The following is a 25,140-nucleotide window of genomic DNA, read 5'->3' as shown; positions in this document are numbered from 1 at the left end:
TAGCACTGTGTCTGCAGTCTATACACTCTACGTATGACTTTATTTATTGTAAGTAGATATTTATTAGGTAGGTACATAGGTTTTCTTTGTAAAATTCATTATATTATAATATACATATATAATATGTGTATGTGTGTGTGTTATCTACCTAATATCTATATTTTTAAAAAAATTATTTGATCTTTGTAATATTTTTTGTCAACACTTGACGGTTATATGATATGATGTATTTATTACCTAGATATTATTTTAGTCTAAACTTACCTTACCTAGTAAGTTAACGTTTTCATATTTTTTCTTTTACAAAGAATTAAATCAAAGATAAATTATATAAATTATATGAATTATTATGCAAGTGTAAAGTGAGAAAAACTCAATATTATAATGTATCATATAATATATATTACTAAAAAAGCTGCCCAGATTATTAAGTTATGTTAAAATTAAGCTTATAATAAAATTAAAACATTTTTAAATTACTTAATATAAAATAAAATTGGTTAGTACTTACAATTCCATCACAAAGGCTTACGACAACGACTGAACCAGGTTCACCAGAAACATTTCCCGAATAAAAACACCCATTAACCTTTACATTAGGTGGTTCTCTCCAAGATTCGTTCTGCTTCATACGAGTAATCTGCGTAATAATAAATGTAAATTCAGTAAAATTCGGTATTCGAGATCGTTTTGATTGTTTTATTAATTTTGAAAAACATGAAACTTTAAATTGTTTAATGCTTGTATTTATATAAGACAATGAAGTAGGTTATTGGTCGATTTATTAGAACATCGTGTACAGATAATAATATCATTAGCAACAATAATTTTTGGCATATTACCAATATCAAGACAGTTACTAAATAATCGTTTATTGTTTCTAAAAGTATGAATTATATAATTTGAAGGGTTAAAATAGCCACGCTTTATAAAATATTAATCACATTTATTATTGTGTAAAACAAAGGCTTTTGTTTTACTATTTATATGCATGTTTGTTATAATATAAAACTATAATGAATATTCTGTACATAATATATATATAAAATAATTAACTATTCATTTTTTTAAAACATTTTAGAGATGCATCATGCTTAATCTAAATTTGTTTAACAATATAATTATTAATTAATATTATACATAGGCAAAAATATAATAACCTGTTATAATATTATTTTATTTTTATTTCAGCTAGATAACCAGATAGATAGTTATTAATTATTTAATAATGTTTTATCATAAAATTAAATCAAAATAAAATTGTTTTAATAGGTATATGAAATTTTATAATACATAAAAAACATGAATTTATTATAAGTTGGTATTTAAGAAAAAGTTATTGGTTGTACTTTTCAAATTTAAATAGGAATTTATAAAATTTAAGTTGTTTTTACAGTTTTTTTATATCTACAAGTAAATAAATTAAACATTATAGCCAAATAAAAGTATGGTATCTATTATGAATAATTTTCAAATTATTTCGTGTTACACGTTTAAAATATTTGAAGTTTTCAAGTATTATCTGGTTTTTTATTTCCTAATTCAATAATATAATGTTTGATAATTATTGTCTATTGACAATAATTGTAATAATAAGTTAACCGATAATTAATTTTCCATTATATTTCGGATATATGTGTATATCAGGGAACACTATGTTGATATTTATTACAATTATTCAATAACTATAAATAATACAATTGATATTGCTTTTATTTACAGATTGCAATCTTAGCTTAATTCTATATCTTTTTTTTATAAAACATGTTAATAATTGTAGTTTTTAAGTAACACATCCATGAAAATATAACAGTAGTCAGTTATACATAAGTAGGTACTAGGTACAATGTGAAAATACATCTTAAAACCATCTACTTATCTATATATTATTATTATTATTATGTTATTAATATAATTTTCATAGCATTATAATTTATAATAATCCTAACAATTTCCTGGAAACTTATTGAACATAATATAGTCTTAACGATATTTCTCGGGACAATACGCAGTTGCCCCTAACGATTCCACTATCTTACGCTGCTATTTAATATACACGTAGACGAACGACGGATTACACGGTTACTGTAATAATATGTGTAACCCTGAATCACATGAGCAATAAAATACGAGATCATACGCTGCTGGGGTCCTGGGGACGATGCATGTATTGCAACGGAAAAAAATGTATGCTGACGCTATAATATTATTATGTCCAATGTATACGTAAAACTTATACGGTTGTACAACAATATATATATGTATATATACCATGTAGGTATACCTACTGCAGTCTTCGGGTCAACAGTCGGTATTCATCGTATGAAAGCGGCAGCAAAAAACACAAGAACGCGTCTCCCGGGTGGACATTTATTATACATAATACTCTCGCTCGTTTAATTGTTTCGAAATTACCAAAGACTAATATCGTATAAATATTAAACATGTATATATAGTTTATATGTACATGTATAAATAAGAAAATAAAATCTAATGGGTTTTATAAAACCGTTGGGTAACATATACAGAGTGATTCATCAAGCATGCCCATCAACATTTTTTCTTTGGTAATTAATATATTCAAATTTTGATTTTTTGAATTTTTAACATAATTCTTATTAATTATTATACTTAAAAATCATATTTCCAATAACTTCGATTTTGTTTACCATTTATATAATATGCAATAGTTTGTATGTGACTTATTTTTTCCAAATACTCTGAGAATCAATATTTTTTTTTATTATAGATTATTAATCAGATGATCTTTTTTTTAAATTAGTAAACCTAAATCAAACGTGACATTTCTAAGTTATTAAAATATGTATTAAATAGATACTAGTGATAATAGTCTTTAAAAATAGTTTAACAAAAATATTAATTTGATGTACTTGTTTAATATTTAATTCAGCATATATTATATCTAAGAAAAATTTTGCAGATTATGAAATGCTGCTTTATGGTAATAAAATAGAATTAATTATTATAATTTTTAAATCATAATAAGCAATATCAATTTTAACCTTATAATAACGGACGATGGACATGCTATTATTTTTGTATTCTTATAGTTTATAATGCATTAAGTTCAATAATAAAAAAAAACTATTTTAAGTATCTGAAAATATGGTTCTCAAGTAAACTTAAAAATTTCAAAATCAGAATTTAAATTAAAGGAAAATATGGAGGTGAGTATGCTTGATGAATCATCCTGTATAATATGTTTTTTCTATTTTCTTTTTCTTTTCCCAATGGGTGCCATACATATATTATATATAAAGCATCACTATACAGACTAAATAATTAATTATGCGTAAATAAAAAAAATTACTTTTGTAAATAATAATACGAAACCCGATATTCTATAATATATATATATATATACATGTGTGTGTGTGTGTGTGTGTGTGTATGGATATGTCGGTAACAACCAACAGGTTTATACATAGAATACAAAGATACGTCGTATACCGCGGACGAAAATCTTGGAATTTATAAAACACAATACAGAATAATTGTCGTACAATCTTTTAGCGTACTTTTACACGAACGGACTTATAATTATTTTTAATCGAACAATTACAGTATTTACCTATACTAATAACTATAAAACTATAAACTTATTTACCTACGGTAAAGGAAATCACTGTAGTAGTCAATATTAAATTTATAATAAATAGGTAGGTACATATTAGGAACATTTAAAAACAGCTCTAGGTGTACTTAAAATTATAAGACTAAAGAATGCCGCTATCTTAAACAATTATCCGGATTCTTTACTTGACCTCATCTGAATAGATTGAATATTTAAAATAAGATAAGAAATAATCAAATAATCAATTTATAGACATTAGCATACAAATATTGTAAAAACACTTTCTTTTTTTCCCAAAAAAGTAGGCTTATAAGTAAAATGCATCTTATAATTATTATATTTCCAATAAAACATCATTAACTATTTTCAATAAATTATTTTTAAATTAATTGTGTTTCTATGAATAGTGTTTCACTGACCACTGTATAAGATAACATTGATTATCAAATCCTAAAATTAAATGAATATAATATTATTATTTTGTTGTTTATCTACATCATGTATAGTTTTAATAAACACATAATAATATAGTACCTACATTTACATTTTTTTTTTTTAAAGTTAAATTATTTTTAGTCGTTGATCTTTGACAAAAAAAATATTTGCGTGTATAAACCTAAAGTAATTATACATAAGCAAAAACTATATATTATAATTTTGATACCAATATACAAACATTAAAATGTTATACCTTTAATATAAAATTTTTAGATTTTAAGTTTATAAAATCTTTAATTTTTTTTAAGAACTTATACTTACAGGAAATTTTAAATTTAGTGAATTTATATTTAATAAATAAAGAATGCTACAACTATGTTACGAATTTTTTAATAAACCATAATTCAGTGATAAATGTTTATAATAATACATAATACACAATTGAATTTGATTTAAATGTTCAATAGTTTATTTAAAAAAAAATATATTATCATTTTTGGATTATATTTAATTATAATACAAATAAAAGAAAATTATAACTTCTAATTTTTATTATATTAGAAAAAATTATTAAATATTAAATTTTAAGTAACCATTTAATAATTTGTTCATTTGAAAATAGTAAATAAATTTAATTTGGTTAAAATAAAATGAGGCTAAAATTAAAAGTTGTTATTAAAACATACGTATTAAGTGTGTGTAGTGAGCATCTTTGAAACGCTGCAATAAAATACATAGGTACCTATGGTAACATGTATGGTATAAATCATTTTTATAGTATCTATTGCCATTTTGATTTTGATTTCAAGTGCTTATAAAATTAATATCTCATATAGACTTGTCATGTAGTTTAACATTTTTTTAATATCAACATTAATTTGTTTCTGTTAGATGATAATTATAATGACAGTTATTTCGCTATGAATATTTGAAGAGGATCTAAATATGAAATACATTTATGCGTATGTCGTTAAGAATTAAATCATAAATTAGTGTATCTATTATAAAAAAAATAATAAATCTATTTCTAAAAGAGCTAAAATATACCCAATAGATCAATTAAGCAAACTATTGTTATTACTTCTTTGTCATTACATAACCAATAATTAATTCCAATTGAATCGCCAAAATGCATTACATGTTTCATGTCACGCGTACGATGTTTTTAAATGTCGGACATTTAATCCATTATTCTAATTATTATAATAGTGTTATTAACATTAAAAAAGTAATTATCGTAAAAGTTTCTTTACACACATAATGAAAAACATCCTGATGATGCTGTACAAAATTGTTCAACTTATAGAACAATTCTTTTCAACAAGGAAAATGTATCAATTTCCGTCTTAATTAATAATGCGTCTTGAATTTACATTAAACTATTTAAAATAATAATATTTAATGTATCTATGTATGACAGATACCAACAATTGAAACATAATGCGCAACATGCTGTTATATTATAAATTGTTCCATAATATTTACATAACTATTTATATTTATATTTAAAATAATTACTTACTTTAATATCAGGAGACACGAACTTAGAGTCTTGAATGAGCACTAAATGAAATAGATGTCCAAATGCTGTAAACTTGTATTGAGGATGAGGATCCCAAATAAATGCTGTTTTATGTCGATATTGTCCAGAATGATGTTTAACAAGTTTTTCTCGGTCGACTTAACAATAATAATAGCATATCAATTACTCTTTATACTCTCAAATAAAAATAAACTATGGTTTTTGTTTATAATTAGAGTAGGTTTATGATAATGAGAAACTTACGCCTGTTATGGTCGCCGCCATAAAGTATATCGTGTGTATGCAATGAATCAGGTATTGACTTTACTGGTTTAACATATTCTCGTTCAAACCGGCTAGCATCCGACAAATCGACCAATGATGATTTTTTTCTAAGAAACTCGGGAACCATAGATATCGTTTGAGTTTCATCTGAAAGTAAAACAATTTGTTATTATCTAGAATCAAATAATAAATATAGTTGAAATTGTAACTGAAACATTTAAAAATATTTTATTAAGCTTATACAAAAAATATTTTAATATTGAAAAAATGTTTATTTTGCACGACTTAATTGTATTATAGAGTACCTAATATTAATAGTATCTAATATAAAAATATAGTTACATGTGATGGGATGTTATAGATTTTTATTTGAAATTTGTATTTTTATATTTAAAAGCTTTATATGGACAGTGATATTTATACTTCGTTATTCAAAATTTTTTGAAAAAATGTAACTTAGCTGCATTGAAATCGACTATTTGGAGTTAACATTTAAAATGTACATATTATATTACAGTTGAATGTCGTTGTAATAAATTAAAAACAGATATAAAATGATAAAAATATGTAGTTTAAGAAATAATGACCTAAAAATTGCTGAAAATATAAAATATAATTATACAAAAATAGAATTTTTTTTTTTACTTTTTGTCGTTAAGACTATCAATTAAATTTATCGTTTTTAAACACAGTTGATTGGTTTAAATTAAAAAAACGCTAATATTAAACCTAAATTGAATTCGTTTGAAATAGTCACGATGCAGTTAAAATGGTTTTATAATAAAATTTCAGGAAACGTCAATCAATTTTCTAATGCACCTACCAACATCAGCTATAAGAATACTTAACATGAACGACATCTTCGATATAACTTTACACATGAATACACGATATTTCGTAACGTCATAATATTGTAATAATATGGCAACTGGCGAGTGTTAAATAATAAAAACAAATAATAACGAATGCGAATAAAGAAAAATTGCGAAGTCAGACTAGACACAAAGCTATGCCGCTGTCTGTCTATAAAGTTATTATTAATTTAAACTGTATGTGTATATAAGTACCTACGCTGTACACATATTATGGTGTAAAAAGAAAAAAACGAAACTGGAGGAGCCGTTCTTAGAGAATGTCGTGACTTCCTGGCCGACGTAAATCAATTCAGAATTTATACACTTATACAATACCTATACGAAGGAACATGTAAATATTTCGCAACGTTCATTGTCAAGGCCGAAGAAAACCGGGTGCGTTGGCATCATGCGATATCGACTTGATTTTTTTTTTCGTATTTTGCTACTACGTATCGATTGAGGATCCTTATAAAAGACATTTTTGTATTTTATCCAGGAAAATATGAATAAAAATAATAATTCTAAAAAAAAAATCAAATTCCCTCATGCACGACGTTATATCATATCACTATCGTATCGATCGATTAGGTACCACAGAACCAGCACTTTAAATTTAGATAATATGATACATTATTATTATTATTATTATTATAACGGATGTCACGATCGTCCTATTGAAACGAATTTGTTTACATAATTCCGACAACAAACGTGTTCGATACGCGTGTACACGATCCGTTTAAACGGCACTATTCAAATACGTGTTGAGGACTGCAGATTTCTGTCGATAACGTTTACCGTCTTCGTAAAATATGAATTAAATTCGTCGTAGGCTTGTACTATTATTACGAATATAATAAGAATTATTGAGTTTATAATTATTTACACAAGACTTAAACCATATTAAAAAAATATTATGATGATAGAGTAGGCGGTTCTAATTTTAAATCACTTGAATCGCCTGAATTCAGTACCGCTGGGGAGTTACGTATGTTTAATTTAATTTGAACTATAAGAACATAAGTCAGTAGATATTATATTTCAGATTTAATTTAAAACTAAAACATAAAAAATAAAAAAAACATACATAAACGTCATGCATAATTAAATTTTTTTTATTACTCGTTTACTGTGTTAAATTTTTTTTTAAAAAAACGTGATCCATGGTTTGTAGAAAACGTTTGATAGTAAAAACATTATTTATAATGTCTCTCTTTCTAGTGTTGAAGTGTTTTCAACGTCATTATCACAACTCTATAGCTCTGTACAACCCAATAACTTTTGTTCTTAATGAGTGTTTATGTAATTTATTATACTAGAACATTGTAAAGTTAAAATTTAATTTATCTCATAACAAAATTATAATGAAAATGTTTTAGAAAAAATATGTTCACCATATAATATTATGTAAAAATATTACGATAAAAGTACGATTAACTAAAATACCTATACATAATATACTAACTGCAGCTTTTGGAGGATTTAATATTTCGGAAAATTATTGCCAATTCACAGCTCCATAAATCATTCTGCTAATAATATAGTATGTACAAAATATAATGATCAAAAGTAAAAATATAATTAAAAACATGATTTAAATTCATATAAAATTTTTTTTTTTACTTATTATGTTTTTAACTAATTTATAATTTTAATGCTTAATCGCATTACATTTTATTTCTATGGTAATGATTAACCACAGATGGAAACAGAATATTATTTAAATATTTAAAAAAAAAACTATCGGTTGTTTGAACCCATAGGTTTGGTATACATTATAAATACTATCTTCAATCATTGACATCGAAACTACTAAAATCATTTTTACGTTTATTGTCTTATATTTACTATACCACACGTTTCATAATCTTATGTAATATTATATTGTGTACCTACGTAACGCCACGTTATGGGGTAGCCAGTTCATAAAATGTCTCGTCAACCGGTCCTTTAAGTGCATATACTCATTTTTTACTTATATTCTTTACTCATTCAGATATACCCACGTTTCATATCACTGTTTACATACTAAATATAAAGGCACAAAGATATGAGAAGATTCAAAAATAAAAATAATAACAATACTATTGTCGCCAGACCGGCCGTAAAATAAATGTATACTGTTTGTTTTTAAATCTCGAAAAATCAGACAATAACTTATTTACCGAAAATTGGTGATATTTTTATTTTCACTATTTTCATTTCATACAACCATTAGTCTTTTTTCATGGCCACCTAACGATTATATCTATACACCAAATAAGATGGAGAGATGAAATACAATAATAATCTATATCGATGATAAATAACAATAAAATCACCGTAACGTACACAAAATAATTTTAAGAAACTATAATGAAAACCATTTTCGAAAAATGTCGAACCAAAGCACTTATATTATATTTTAAACAATCGTATACGTTATTTACATTGTTTATATTTTATACTATACATTAATACAAAATTTTAAAATGATAATTTGATTAAAAACGATAAGAAATGTACCATTACCATTTTTATTTGAAAAACTATACCAGTACACATTTAATTATCCTAGTTATTTTACTGATAATTTATGGACAAATTATCTTCGAATTATCAAAACACACTACTGTATTTTCATAAGTTTTAAAAAATATGTTTTCAAAATGACAATATTAGAAATAAGTAATACGTATATGTCTGATATTCTCATATATATATATATATATATATAGCGACGATTTATATAATAATAATGAGTACTTATCGTACGCTTTAGAGGAGAATGTAAAACTATTTTCACTTGTGTTCTATAAAAGCAGATGGTATTTAAATTTAATTACATTTAAGTAGACAATGCACACTAATGTTTATGATCTGTATTTTATATTAATATTAATACGTATGAATACAATATATTTAAATAAAACAATGAGCGTAATAAAGTGTACTAACAGATAAAAACACATATTCTATATGAATTATAAAAATATAGGTGTATTATATCATCCTATTTATTAATAATTTTCATTTTAGTTTATGATCTTATTATTTTATTATAATTTAATTTTAGGATTCGAGCTTTAAAAAGAGTAAATTCACAGCGAGTTTAGTAAATAAAGTATTATAATATATTATAGGTAAAACCAAAAAATTAAAAAATAAATAACAGGTTAATAGTGTGTACTTTTTAGGATTTCATGGCATTTATGACAAATATTATAATATAATGTAGTTTTAAATTTTAATATTATATAACCATAATTACTATTTTACTTATACAGTAATATGTGCACTAGTTAAAAATGTTGAATTTTATTTATGTTTTTTTAATACCAATTTTTACAATGGTAACAAGATTATATAAAAAGGTATCAGATATTTTATAGTACTAAAACCATAAATTGTATTTACTATTTTAAATATTGAAGAACTAAATTATTCAATTTAACTTTAAATATTAAAATTACAATACAAATTACAAATTAAAAATATGCATTAATAAGTACTCTAAAATGATTCAAGTGTTCAGGCGTCGTCGATGCTACACAGTAAAGTTTATGTTAAAACAGTTATTTATAGTTAAATGGTATGATATAACATACAACATATAACATACTACAATACAAACGTACAATTAGTTTGCCTACATTAAACAGATTTCTAAAGTCTTGAGGTACTATTATAAGAGCACAAAATAACCTAACCTAACCTTGGTTCCAATACTGAAGTTTTAGAGGTGCTATGCATATTGTATTTTGGAATAAAATAAAATAAAGTATGCTCTTTGTATCAGTTTCTTTCTCTCTCTCTCTTTCTCTCTCTCTCTCTCGCTATATGTTTTTCCATGTGAATTCATATTTTTGAAAAATATACAATAAGGAACTTAGGAAAATTTGTCTTTTGCTCAAAGATATTACAATATAAAGGATGAATCGCTATAGAAATTTTACAATCTTACATACTATACATTATTACAACTATAAATTAAAACTATTCAAATCATAAATAATTGTTTATTATTTATACAATTTAAATTATAATTAAACTGCTTTAACAGCACTAATAACATCATAAATAGTATGCATTCGAATATTTGTATGATGATAATTTACTGTTAAGGGTGACGATAGCATTTATCGACCGAACAAAAATGCTCCTCTTACTTCTGAACTCTGACAGCTCGTGATGAGCCAAGACTGCACACGCTGAGAATTATTAACGCACATTACCTCTATTCAGTCGACAGACCATGCGGTAGTTAAAATGGCTACGTCCCAGAAGATATACAATATAATGAAGGCTTCCACGCAAATCGAATCCTTGTCCATACTTTTTTTATTTTAAATTACTAAACAATGATAAAAATTAAATTAATATATTTTTATATTCAGGTTTGAAAAATAAATATTTACGTTTCTAATTGATTAATTATAGATTTTGAATAGGTATATACAAAATATAATATAATATATAATACTTGGATTGTTATATTAGTTAACACGTCGTGTACTAAAACCTGTTTTTTAATAGCTCTACCGTTATTTAAATTATAATTTACAACTTTATGTTAATTAATAAAATATTTGTCGGTAAATTTATACGAGGAACCAAGTTTATAATAAAATGTAATTAACTGTTTGAATGATTTCTAATTAATGATATAATGATATATTATGTTCATTTTGAAACTTTTTTAAGTTATCTAAATTAACTATAATAAACATAGCAACTGCATTTAAAATAATTCTAAATTTATCTTCATCAAATTCGGGTCAAAGAAAATTGTAAACCATTATTAATAATATAAATGCACAATTAACATGCGGTGTTAAGTAGACGGAACTTTTTTGGACGACGTAGCCCATAATATTATGAATACGTTATGCTAATATAAATATTATGCCAACATATTACATAAGTATAGAAAAAACTCTTCCCTAGGTCATAATGAAATTTAGTAACAATAAATTTTATGTCTTACTATATTAGTCTACATAATAAGTGCACATATCTATAGAATATTATTGTATAGGTAGCTATATTTTATAAAAGAATAATTGCAACAACGAAAATATAAGTATTCGAATATTCTTTCAAAAGAAAACATTCATTATTTAAAAAAGTATTAACATTTTCAGGAATATTTCTTAGTATATTTTCAAGTAATCATAGCACAATATTATTGAAGAAGAAAAAAAAAATGATTAATTTTACTAATTTTTATCTCTATACATTTTCAAGTTTTAAGCTATTTAAATGACAAGATACATTTTATTTTTTAAATGTGTTTATATTTTCATAAAATATTATAGGTAATATAATTGTAAAGTGTGATCGTAAAATTAAACTAAAAGTAATAATAACTCGTATTATTATTATTAAATTTTACACTACATTTATTACAAGTAATAGTAGAAGATAACGATAAGAGATTGACAACCGTTGAACTATTCTTCATTATTCAAGAACGGTTTCTTGTTATGCGATATTGTGATTTGTCTGCGATTATAATAATTTGGTACTAAAAATTACGAATATGTATGAACATATATTTCTATTAATAACGTGACTACTGTATAATATTTATTATATAGATCATAATATATATAATAGTTAATACAATATAGATAAATAATACGGAATTGGCTAACTTGTCACAGTAAAAATGAATTTCTTCATATTTTAAAGTTTAAGTAGAGTATTTGATTTAAACTTTCTACAACGTTTGTAAAAAAAAAAAAATAAGAAGTTTATTATGAATATGACAGATTTGTGTAATAGTGCGTTGGTGTACAATCATTCGTCCTTGGCAATAATATATTAGTCAAGACGAAAGACGAAAGTATTAGATTATGGGGTTATACTATTAAAATATATTATTGACTGTGTAGAATGAGTAGAATATAATAAATCTGTTGCGATTTTAATCGTAATCTCAGAATTAATTTTAACCACCAGCTTTAATGGATTAATAACAGTTTCAGAAATCTTACCATCTTAATCTCCTATTAAATTTCATATTTTATTTTAGTTATAACTATTTTTAAATTTTTTTTAAGAATTACAGCTTACCCTCTTGTCATTTAAATACAGATTTATAAATTGATATTCAATGTATATCGGTGAAACATAACTTGATACTCAGTATATATAAATTGTATATAATGAACAATAACTTTTTTTTTTTTAATAAGGAAACCCGACGCTTCATAATTTTTTGTTTAATATTACAATGGAGAAGAGATTAAGCAGGTACTGCGAGTTGTTAATGTATATAGTATATTTCAATATTAGTATAAGTTATATACTTATTTATATATGAATACGGAACATACCAAACATTATGATCATGATTATTCTTGACACTTATGAAAATGTACAATGTATGTGAAGAGATTTAGCAGAATAAGTATAGTCGATGAGAACGTTAAAAAAGAGAGCAACAAATGATTGTTATCGATAGCAGAACACATAATCCTAATGGTTAAATATGTTAGTGTGTTTTAAATTCCAATGAAAAAGATATTGAAGCAATTTATTGGTTATATCAATGACATCGACCTAGAAATTTGTTGTAGAGAACTGGAGTTAAAACCTAACACAAAAACCTCGAACAATTCCAAAATTAATACTTTTTTAATATTATTCACGATTTCGCGATATCTGATAATTGTATTATGACTTATAAATAATATGTTATATCTAAGTATACTTAGTTATATGTATGTATACAAAATATTAAAAAAACTAATAATATTCCAGTTCCTTCAATAAGAGTTATTGAAACTTACTGGTAATACTTATACGTATATCTAATTACCATACTTATAATGAAAACTAAACTCAGATTGAAGTTTATCAAATTATTTCACGACAATGTAATCACATCACGGTGAACTAGGAGCAATGAGAGACTTAAATCTAAAAACTAAATTATTTATTGTTATCACCTAAGCCTAATGTTTTCAATTTAATTTCAATTTATTTTTTGGACAATAATGACTATATAGTTTTGAATATTTTAATATTAAATGAATAAATTTAAATAAATTTAATATATAATAATTGTTTAGTTATATTATAAAATCGAATAAAAAAAAAACATTGATATTTAAATTATATTATTATAAAAGTATTATTATACAAACGCTAAAATATAAATATGATTTCAATTTTTAAACCAAAAAATATAAATGATGTCCTATGGGCCTTGGATTGTACAATAATCCATCATTTGTGTATAAAAACTAGAAAACAATGGTTTTCTCTGTGCTCTCTTAAATAATTCATAAGACTTAATAACCAAAAGTGATAAATTCCAAGTTAATTTAGGTCACAAAATATAATCAAACATAAGGATTATTCACTTAAAAATAGGTGTAATTTAAACGTTTTGTTTAACACAACTTGATTTACATATTTTATCGACATTTGTAGTAACGAATAATCCAATGACAAATCGTTTTTTTTAAATTAAATTCTACTACAGAAGTGTAGTGCACGGAATAAAAGTAATATTATTGTATAATGAACCACTCACTTCAGTTCTGTACAAAAATATCAACTATATGACTAAGCATTGAAATAATGTTCTTTTGGAATCATAACACAATTATTTTATACAGTATGGGTGCAAAGACAATTGTAAAAATAGATTACCTATGAGAAATAATTTACTCAACACTCCTTTCTGTCCTATCCAACGAATATTACAATTATAGTTATTTAATTAGTAAAATATAATCGATAATCAAATTAAAATGGTACCATATTATATCAATCTTTCACTTAATTGAACTATATAATAATCTCTATACGAGTTTATACTTGAAATAATACCATGTAAAACCTTGAAGAAAGTAAATAATGAATTATTAATGAATACTATAAATTATATGATAAACTCGTATACTATCATATAAAAATGATTCTAGGTATGTAAATAAAACTTAAATAATGCATTTAGTATAGTACATATTGAATAGATATTATTATAGAATTTAAAATTTAAGTTATATTAATTTTTTTTTTACTTTCGTGTTTATTACTTTTTAATTAACAATTTTAATAACTAATAAAATAATAAATATTTTAAATACTCGAGTTTATATTGCTTTATTTTTTATAAAATACAAAATAGTTATAATTTATTAATATTGTTCGAAAATATTTTATTTTTTATTTTTTTTTCAACTATAAAATAAATAAGTAAAAAGTCTCGGTATTGAAAAATATGAGTTCAAGTATATTGCTGATTAATAATCGAAGAAAATGAAAAACATTGTTTACTTATTATGACTTAATAAAATCACGAAATAGGCAATAGAAATTTGATTGGTTGCTTATTAATTAATAAAATATACACAAATTTTAAATAATTCTTAATTACAATCAAAACTGTTTTTAATTTTATTTATATTTGCTATTATTATACGTAGTATTCATTTTTAAATTTATTAAATACGATACCTAAAAAAATAAAAATAATCATTGATATTAATGGAAAAATTCACTTAATATACACAAATTAATAAAAATAAAACGGGCAGAATTCAATAACTGGCTTTACTCATTACTCATAAGCAACTATCCAGTGAAGTATATGAATATGATAAATTTTAAATCAACGATAAATTATCAGATTAGATATACGCTGTTGAACGGAACTCAGTTTAGAGGCTGGTTTCTAATAAGCTTTTTTTTTTTTTTAATTTTAAGAGCTCATAAAAAATATATTATTTGGTAATAAGAATGTGTATAATTTATTAAATAATGTAATAATAAATTATTATTTATTATCAAGTAAGTAGTAACCTCGTATTAAAATGTCAAGTTATGAATGTTATGATATACTCAAAAATACATTTACTATATCATCATAAATACATATCTATAAATATTGATTTCGTCGTAATTAAAAAAAAAATATTAGAATGTTTTACGTGTCCATAACATTTGCTATAATTTAAAAATTAAACACTCACGTATAATATAAAATATAAATAGTATAGATATGTTATTTAAATAAAATACAAATTAGAAATTATCAACATAATAATATGTATGTTATTTATATTATTATTATTATTATTAAGATTATGATTTTTTGGAGTTTTTTTTTACAATTATCATTTAAATAGAAATTTACGCAAAATTCCAATAAAAAAATATCAATATGTAGTTTAAAATGCATGTTTAATAATATATATATATATAGGACTTTTAGAATAGAATAATTTTACACAAAAACCTATTTTAAAATAAAAGACACAAAATAGATATATTGGAACTATATCAATAAACACAAAATAATCTTATTACCACTATATTATGAATATATTATACTGTATAAAAAATAATAGTATTTAATTAATGTAACTTATTTATTTTAATACTGACTTCCGCTTACTTCAACAATTGCGTTTTCAAAACTGTTATTTTTTTTTACTTTAACATAAATAATCTTACTTATTAACCGTTTGCTACAAAAAAAACATTGTAGAGTTTATAAAAACGGATATGGTGTACGATAATATTTTAATGTGTTTGGTTGATGGTATAATAGCTGATGAAACTTGAAATATTAAGTGCTTGATAAATAGATTAAAACTTGAATAAAAAAAAATTCTTCAAATAGATCACACGACTGGCTTAACCGAGACTATTTTTTAATTACTCTCATCGTAATAAAATTGTATAATTATTTCTATTTTTTTTTTTTTTTTTTTCATTACAACTGATATACTGATTTTTATCCGATAATTATAAAATTAAAATTAGGTTTGAGTTAAGTTCATTCATGCATATATTGTATAGGTCTATAAATTACAAAATTTCCGTTTCATATAATACACTATGATAATCTGTATAAGATAATCAATTATCTTACAGACGTACAGAGGTCCAGATGTCCTACCTACCTACATAATGATATACTAAGTACGTATCTACGTTATTTTAAAATTCTTACGAACTGAAAATCTTCAATATTTTTTTTTATTATTATTAAATCAGTAATCAATACATATGCAAATGAATACAATATAATAATCGGGAAATTCAAAAACATTACATTTAACACCTATGTACAAACTTCGCGTCCTGTGCATACAAATATGATTTGTCTTGAATACATTATAATATAGACACTGATCGTTTCACGTGTCATGTACACCATGATTACTGGCTTTGGAGTTTGGAGACAATCCAACAGAAAAGGTGCATTGAATCATATTATGTCACTTAAAAAATCTTATCTTATTAGATAGTCGCGCATCGTGTTTGAAAATTATAACATGTATGTAATCGACCATCAACATGACAGCGGATATGCTAAGAGACTACCATACATAATTTCATTAATATAATATGAAACCTAAACTAATATCAGGTACATTAACCTTACTTAAATAAACAAAGGGAACATTCAGGCAGTCGTATAAAGGAAGTGTAACCTGCTAACACATGTTTGGTTAAGGTTCAATAGATTTGTTTACGTGATATTGGATAGTGGCAATAAAAAGATGAATAAGCGAGCTATACTTGTTCCAAATTTTCTGTTAATAATTTTAATATGCTATGACACTAGAAACACCGTGTAATCAATATATCTAGTTGATTATTAAATATTAATTAATTGGATAATAGCTTATTTTAGTTAAATTAAATTTTCTGGTAAAACGTAAACCGTTTGTTAAGTTAATTTAGTACTATCAAATATAATAGTTGTTGATATTGCACAGCTATATTGAATTATAATATATAGATAAATAGTTTTTATAGATTAAAACCGAATAATCAAAAACAAGTAAGTTAGTTATTATATTTAAATATTAGACATTAATTAATTTTGTGTATTGGTTTTTTACTAATTTAACAAAAATAAAAATTACTGTGACTAATTAATATTATTGATCAGTACTTAATTATAAGTATCTATACAAATAATTTTCAGGTGCATATACGTACATAATTAACCAATATTTATAATCATTTAATAAATACTTTATTATACTTGAACTGTACAAGGATAATTTGTTGAATAAAATAATATATAAAATTAAATATACTATTGTATTAGCCAAATATGTTTTAGTTTATTTTCTATTTTTATAATTAAGGAATGTACCATACGTCGTGCAAAAAAAAGAATATTTGGTCATTACATTTAAAAGTGTAAGCGACTTGATTGAAAAATTCACTCATTAATTGAACTCTAGGAGTATTAATATAAAATTATAGTTAATTCAATTGACTAACAAAATCAATTAATGTGAAATAAAATATGATCGCTTTATTACAATAATATAATAGTTATTCAATCTCTAAGCTATAGATAGATAATTGAATATTGCTCCCGCCCATACTCTATAGTGGTTACTCTGAATCTAAAAGTTTCCAAAAACTGTAGGCGTGTTGTCGTTTTGACCCGATTTCACTGGTGGCCACGAGTACGCGTTTATTTATTGTTCACGATGCGTTTCATTGTTTACCCAAACGATAATCTGCTGGAGCCCACCCGCCATCAACAAAAACTTCTCAATTTAAATAATTTGGTACGAATTTCCTGTTTCTGACAAATAGCTATTTCACCGACACCGGTAATTGACTATCTAGATTATTTATTTATTTTTCATCATTATAATATTATCCATACAATTGTACAATTACACACACATACAGACATGTGCGCGAGACTTAACTCGACAGATCGTCGCCATTGAGTGTAATAACATTTTGAACGCATTATATAGAACTATACATAAAGCGTGTCTGCACTTGACCTTCTAGTGTCTTCTGTGAAGTTTAGTACCACAGACAAATCATTGATCGAAACAATCGAAAATCAACAGCTGCGCTCATCAAACTTAAATTGTTACATTGAATAAAACATGCTACTATTCCATATGTATATTTTAACAAACAATATTTCAATACAACAATGGCATATCTGTGAAGTTTTTATTTACATTTGTTGTATTATTACTATGTATTGAATAAGAGAAATGTGTACATAGATATATACATTTCATATAACATACGTATGTCTCCCTTGTATAGTTGTTTGGCGTAGTACGTACAGTCAATCAAATATACATATAATATCATAATAATTTATAAGTATGCGACACAAAATTATAAAGAAGATATTTTAAATATTGATTACAGGTAGGTAGGTACTATGTAACTATTGAAATGCATACAATTTTACTTTGGCCTAACAACATTATTATATAGTTCAAAAAACTATGAATATTTTGAAAATTTTGACTACTCATGTATACAGTTTTTTCTCCGATAAGAAAAAATTAATATTTATAATAAATGATAAAATAAATTTGCAATAATTCGTATCAATAGGTAGAAAATATCTAATATAGGTGCATATAGCGTTTATAAATGATAATTATGATAAACATAATAGTATACATAACCTAAGGTATACATTCTAGAGTTAATGTAGTACACATCGGTCAACTAACCTTCATGACTGCGCTGTTAGAAGCTATTCTCACAAAACAAGATTAAATTAAACCAGAACAAAACAGAGTAAAAATATTACCAAATATCTGCCTATAACTAACTGATCAACGACAAAACTGTATTATAAAGATGATTTATTTTGTAATGATACATTATATTTGTAGTTTATGTTCCCGAAACTACGTGCTATAATATGAAAAATATATTAACATAAATAATATTATAATGATATGTGATAATAATAAAGCAATAATAAATCAACCATAAGTATTTTAAATTATTTCAGTAATGACAACTCTATTTTACTTTAAACTTTACGATCGAACTACAAAAATAATATTTATTGAATATAAAAAATCACATTAACCTGTTAAGTTTTTTTTCAGTTACTCGGAATAGAAAACAATACCGCAAAAACCAGAAACTAATCTCAAACTGAACACGCCAAACAGGTCGAATATTGGTTAAGTAAGTCGAGTTGACACCTGGCATAAAAATGACAGGTGTCTTGCTTTTACTAGTTTATTGTATTGGTATTATTCATAAGCTTTTTAAAAATACTCACAAACAAATTATTAAATACTTCAAAAATAATATTTAATAATATGTATGTGCAAATAATTTATACAAATATTATCTTTATTTATTAAAGGTCAATCAGAATATAAAAACAATAATATAATATTGTACATTTGATATAAGCTACTAGTTGCGATAATCAACACTACTATTTAAAATAATTTTTATAATACAAAATACAAAAATATCGAAAATAATGATAATAATCAGATGATTTTATTTTTTTTTTTTTAATTTAAGTTTTGTTGATTAGTAAACACAATTTATTTATATATATATATAGGTAGTAAGTATAATCCAATATATTTTAGGTATTTTAAATTATATAATGTATATCTAAGTATTAATAATATATGATTAAGAAAATCGGTTAAACTATAAAAAAATGTGATTAAAATCAAAGGACTTTTTTTTAATGTACATATATTGATGATTTTATTGATTCTTTTATCGTATACAAATCAAATGAACGTTTTCCATAATTGTATAGACCCCATGCATTTTTTAAAGCTAGTATGGCTCGATGAAAATATAATAACCCAACAATAAGTACGTGATTATAATTAGTTTTTAAAATATTATAATTATTCTACGGATAGATGAGTAAGTTAAAAAGGTTTTCTCTGATCGTTTCCTGCAAGTCTTCTGTGTATTATCTGGAGGTTATCCTTCACACGGTTACCAGCAGCCTCTAAGTCCTCGGGCTATAGACCCGCCCAACGGTAAGTCCCATTATGACCCATTATAGCCAATTAAAATTATTACGCTGGTCTTGGATAATCACTGTTACTTTTATTATTATTATTATTATTACTATATACGAGGATAACACCTATTGAATACCCGCCGACATCTTAGCTACTTTTATTTCGATTAACTCTTCATCATTCGAAATGTTCAGACTACATTTTATGTACGTATAGAGTGTTACGCAATATTAATACATATTGGTGAATATGCATTATTTACATTAAAATATAAGTCTATAGGTACGTATACGTTTCATACAACACAATTGATCATAATTTAAAATATTCTAAAGTAGTATTTTGAGTATTAAATACAATAATTATTGCATTTTAATTTTGTAATATTCACAGCCTTAATTTAATAGAAACGACTAACAAGTTAAAGAAAACTCCTGATTATAAATACGCCAGATTCATAAAATAAATATAAAGTAAATTTATGACTAATAATCCTAATAAATATAGAAAATACCAAAATTTATAAATATATTTATTAAACATCATAGTGGTTAATGATCATTAAAATTTGAAGTCACAAAATGTTTACCTTGAAATAAATTAAAACAAATCACTATGGATTATATTATATTTGTTAATTTTAAAAAATCACTCAGCTAATCAGGTTATAAAGATATTATGCCTGAAGTACAACAAACTATAAAATAATACACTTATAAATGATGTTACACAGTATATTTTATATTACATACATGTAAAAGTAAATCATTTTGAATAAAAGTATAATGTTAATATTAAAATACATTTTAGTTTTAAAACGTATACATAAATATCTAAATGTAATTATTAATTATAAACTGTATTAGTAAGTAACATAGAATTCAAGGATATTAAACTCATCATATTCCCGTAATCATATCAATAAAAATTTACAAATCTCAAATCATCTAATTGATATTTAGCTATAGCAAAACAATTCTTCATAAACAGAGATAGGTTATATAATTTATCTATACAAGTGCATAATATGTAAGTCATCCAACGGTGATTTAAGCTAATATAGTGAATAAACAAATCATTAAATATTTTTTTGAGATAAATTCTTTAATACCTAGAATAAAATAGCTAACGTTTATTTAAGTTCAGATTGATAAAAAAACTTTTATGAATCTCTGTGATATTAATGAAGTTGTAAATTATAATAATAAGTTTGTGTGTTTTTACTAAACAATATTATAATCATTTCGATATTCAATATTTTTATATTCTTGAAGAATCAATGTTTTTAATTGACTTTCAATTTGTTATAATAAAATGAACCTAACCTGGCTTAATTTGATTAAGCGAATAAAAATAAATTATTTAAGTATACACAAGGTGGTTTTTTTATTATACAACACTCACTATTTTAAAATCTATAAAGGTTTTTGAAAATATTTTCTCATATAATTTATAGTCAAAATAAAAGAATATTTAAAAATATATACATACATTATGTTTTAATATTTTTTATTTATTTGAATGATAACATACATTTTTAAATTCATATTTTGAAGCATAATATTTTTTTAGTATTTTAATATATAAAAATCGAAATTTAGACTAGTGCCTTATTTATAAGTTATAGATATTTAAAGTTTTGATTAGTAGAGTGGAGTGGTATTCATCGAAATTTTAAATACTTAAAACTCAAAAACTGCTTGTCCGAATTTCGATTTTTAAGTATTTAAACACTGGAAAAACAATCTGTTTCAGAATATGAAATTAAAAATGTATTTTTTCATTCAAATTTTGTTCCATTTTGATTGTAAACTATGTAAAAAGAATATTTTCAAAAATTTTAATATATTTTTAAATAATGAATTTTCAAATAAAAGAATTTTATAAAGAATCTGTATATTCTGTTTATACTGTAATTAGGAAATTTTAAAATATAAAAATCCTAGATCAAATTCTTCTTTATATTTTGATTTTAGATTTTTATAACAGTTTTATATAGTCTTATGATATTAGTAAAAAAAAATTTTATAACTGCAATTCATTTGTGGAATATGGTATAAACTTTTTAAAAAGTCTTTATATGTACGTATATATTTTTATTATTATATTAGACACTCCTATCTAATTTTATAACTATATAACCTCGAGGTACATAAATCGTGTAAAAAAAAAATTATGATATTTCTAACCTACTCACGATTTAAATAAATAATATTTTATTAGAAAAATCAAATATTAATACATATTCATCGACGTATAATCTATCTATAGAGTTAGGCCTATGTAATCATAACGCCCACATTATTATTTACATCCAATATATGCCGATCATGTAGTATAGGTACCTATAATCTAATAGTATTATACGTTTTTCATTCATAAAAGATTGGTTACCTATTCATAATCGTGTATTGAACATCATGATTGTTATTCATTATTTACTATTATAAAATATAAATAATCGTTTTCATATATTTTTTTTTGCGTGTGTGTGTGTATATTTTGTCTGATAAGTTTCTATAGTGTAATACAACTCAATATAACTCGTATAATTAAACAAAAACTATGCCATATTATTAAATTACTACAAATTTATAAATACTAAAATACATGAAAAATGTATATTGTACATGGCGAATCTTTTAACAATAGACACATTCTAATTCGATAAATATTAAATTTCTTCAATAATTTCTTTTTATATAGATACATGCGATTTCACAATGTAATATTTTCCTTATTTTTGGATACACTGCACTGTTAATTAATTAGATTCGATATAAAATTTTGATATTTAAATGGGAATTTAAATATTTTTTAATCTGAAGCAAAATACGGAAGACTGAAATAAATAGTTTTTTTTTTACTAATGTTTATCTTATTTTTTAATAACAGTATCAAGATTATAATTAAGTACTATAAAAATTACAATTTGATCGTAAGTTAATTGAATTATATTTATACAAATATAGCTTACAAATTTATTTTCCCAAGTTGAAAAATGTATTTAGTCTAATAATAAATAGTCACTGTTTATATACCTAGTATACATATTTATACCTTTTTATATGATGTATTACTTTTAATTATAGGTTAAATATTATTATTATATTTATTTTAATACTATATTCTATTAAAACACTGTTAATTATATTTATACTGTAACGCTTATTTAAATATCTAAAATTCATGACAAATTATGCATATAAATATACAAGAAACTACTTAGTAGGTGTGTAAAAATGTAAATGAAAAAAACCAAAAGAATATTTAAACGATCTTCTAAAGTTTTAATTTAAAATTATTTTCAAAAGAAACAAAATAAAAAACCAATATTAAAATAAATATATCTCTAAGTAAAACTTATTATCGTGAAATGTTAATATTTCTAACAGCATAATATATTTATATGGACTATAGAGGTACATGAATTATAATAAACCTACAACATAATTTATATTTAAAACGTGTGTTTCGAAATAAACAATAGACAAAAATGATAAATCACTAATGATAAGACACATAGATCGAAAAGAACACCATGTACAATACTGTGAACAAAGTAAACATAAAGGTATAATAAGTATAGATCTTTTATATTATAGACATTTCAAACGATAAACAATGTTTCAAAATATTATTTTTTGATCTTCATAAATAAAGACTGATATTTACGATCCATTGATAAAAATAAATACAAAAAAATTATTTCAATGTAAGTATTTAACTATTTATAATAGAAAAGTGATAGATTTTAAATTGTAGATAAATCGTAGTCTGTTTGCTTGATTTTTTTAGAAGTCTTAATTTGTACGTGGAAATATGTGACTATCAGAATTGATATTTTAATTTTAATTTACACTTTTTACTACCTCCTGTAATTTATCACTTAAAAAATATTTAATTTATTTTTAAGAGCATATAAAATAAAAGTATTAACACCTTATAGGTAAATTTACATTAAATTATTATTTTTGTTAATATTTTTAGCACTTATGTGTTACAATTAATAATGTGTAGGTATTTAATGGCGATGCTTTTATTAGTGTACACTATTCAATTCAAACGTAAATTTTACTATTTTGGTATCAAAAATATTATTAATTAACTACAACTTATATCTCAATGATATTGCGTATATAGGTCACCATTATTTAATAGATTGTATAAATCGTATAGATCTAAAATAAGATCTAGATTAGAAATAATAATATTCATATTTTTTTATCAATACCTATACAATTATTCAATTAATTTTCAATGTAATAAATGTGATTTAAAATTTTGAAATCGATGTTACCCATCTATGATCAAAGGTTTATATTTAAACACGATAATTATCATATTAATCCCTTTATCTTTAATTGCTTGTTAAAAATAAATGTCTATACTTAACACAATAATATGCCTAAATTAGGTACAAAATAATATAGATTAAAAATTATTCATTGTTATCCCTTTTTTAGTTAATCCAATCTTCTTTAAAATTAATGATTTATTCTAAAATGACTCAAGATATGTATTTTTTCATAATTATTTACAATAAACTAAATCTTAATCATAATAGACTTTTAAATGACATTAAAATATGTTTTATCAAAGATTTAAATAGGAATTAAAAAAATAAAAGGTATCTATAAAATAAATGAATTAATAACGCCAAAAAAATAAATAAATATATATATATCA

The 25,140-nt window shown here is 23.3% G+C and overlaps 1 protein-coding gene across 1 annotated transcript in view; it reads right to left on the bottom strand.

Moving 5' to 3' along the window:
* The window catches only part of LOC112603400 (A disintegrin and metalloproteinase with thrombospondin motifs 9-like), an 87,263-nt gene that overhangs the window by 40,173 nt on the left and 21,950 nt on the right, over window positions 1-25,140 (bottom strand). Inside the window, exons 2-4 of the mRNA XM_025351938.1 lie at window positions 5,820-5,987; window positions 5,556-5,713; window positions 512-640 (exon numbers count right to left, since the gene is read on the bottom strand). Coding sequence (XP_025207723.1) covers window positions 512-640; window positions 5,556-5,713; window positions 5,820-5,987 — 455 coding nt within the window. The remainder of the gene's footprint in view (window positions 1-511; window positions 641-5,555; window positions 5,714-5,819; window positions 5,988-25,140) is intronic.

The sequence above is a fragment of the Melanaphis sacchari genome, unplaced genomic scaffold, assembly GCF_002803265.2.
Source record: "Melanaphis sacchari strain LSU unplaced genomic scaffold, SCAv2.0 Contig107_pilon_pilon, whole genome shotgun sequence".
Classification (NCBI taxonomy): Eukaryota; Metazoa; Arthropoda; class Insecta; order Hemiptera; family Aphididae; genus Melanaphis; species Melanaphis sacchari.
Note: the sequence above shows the minus strand (reverse complement) of the source record. Positions and strands in the feature narration are given on the sequence as shown.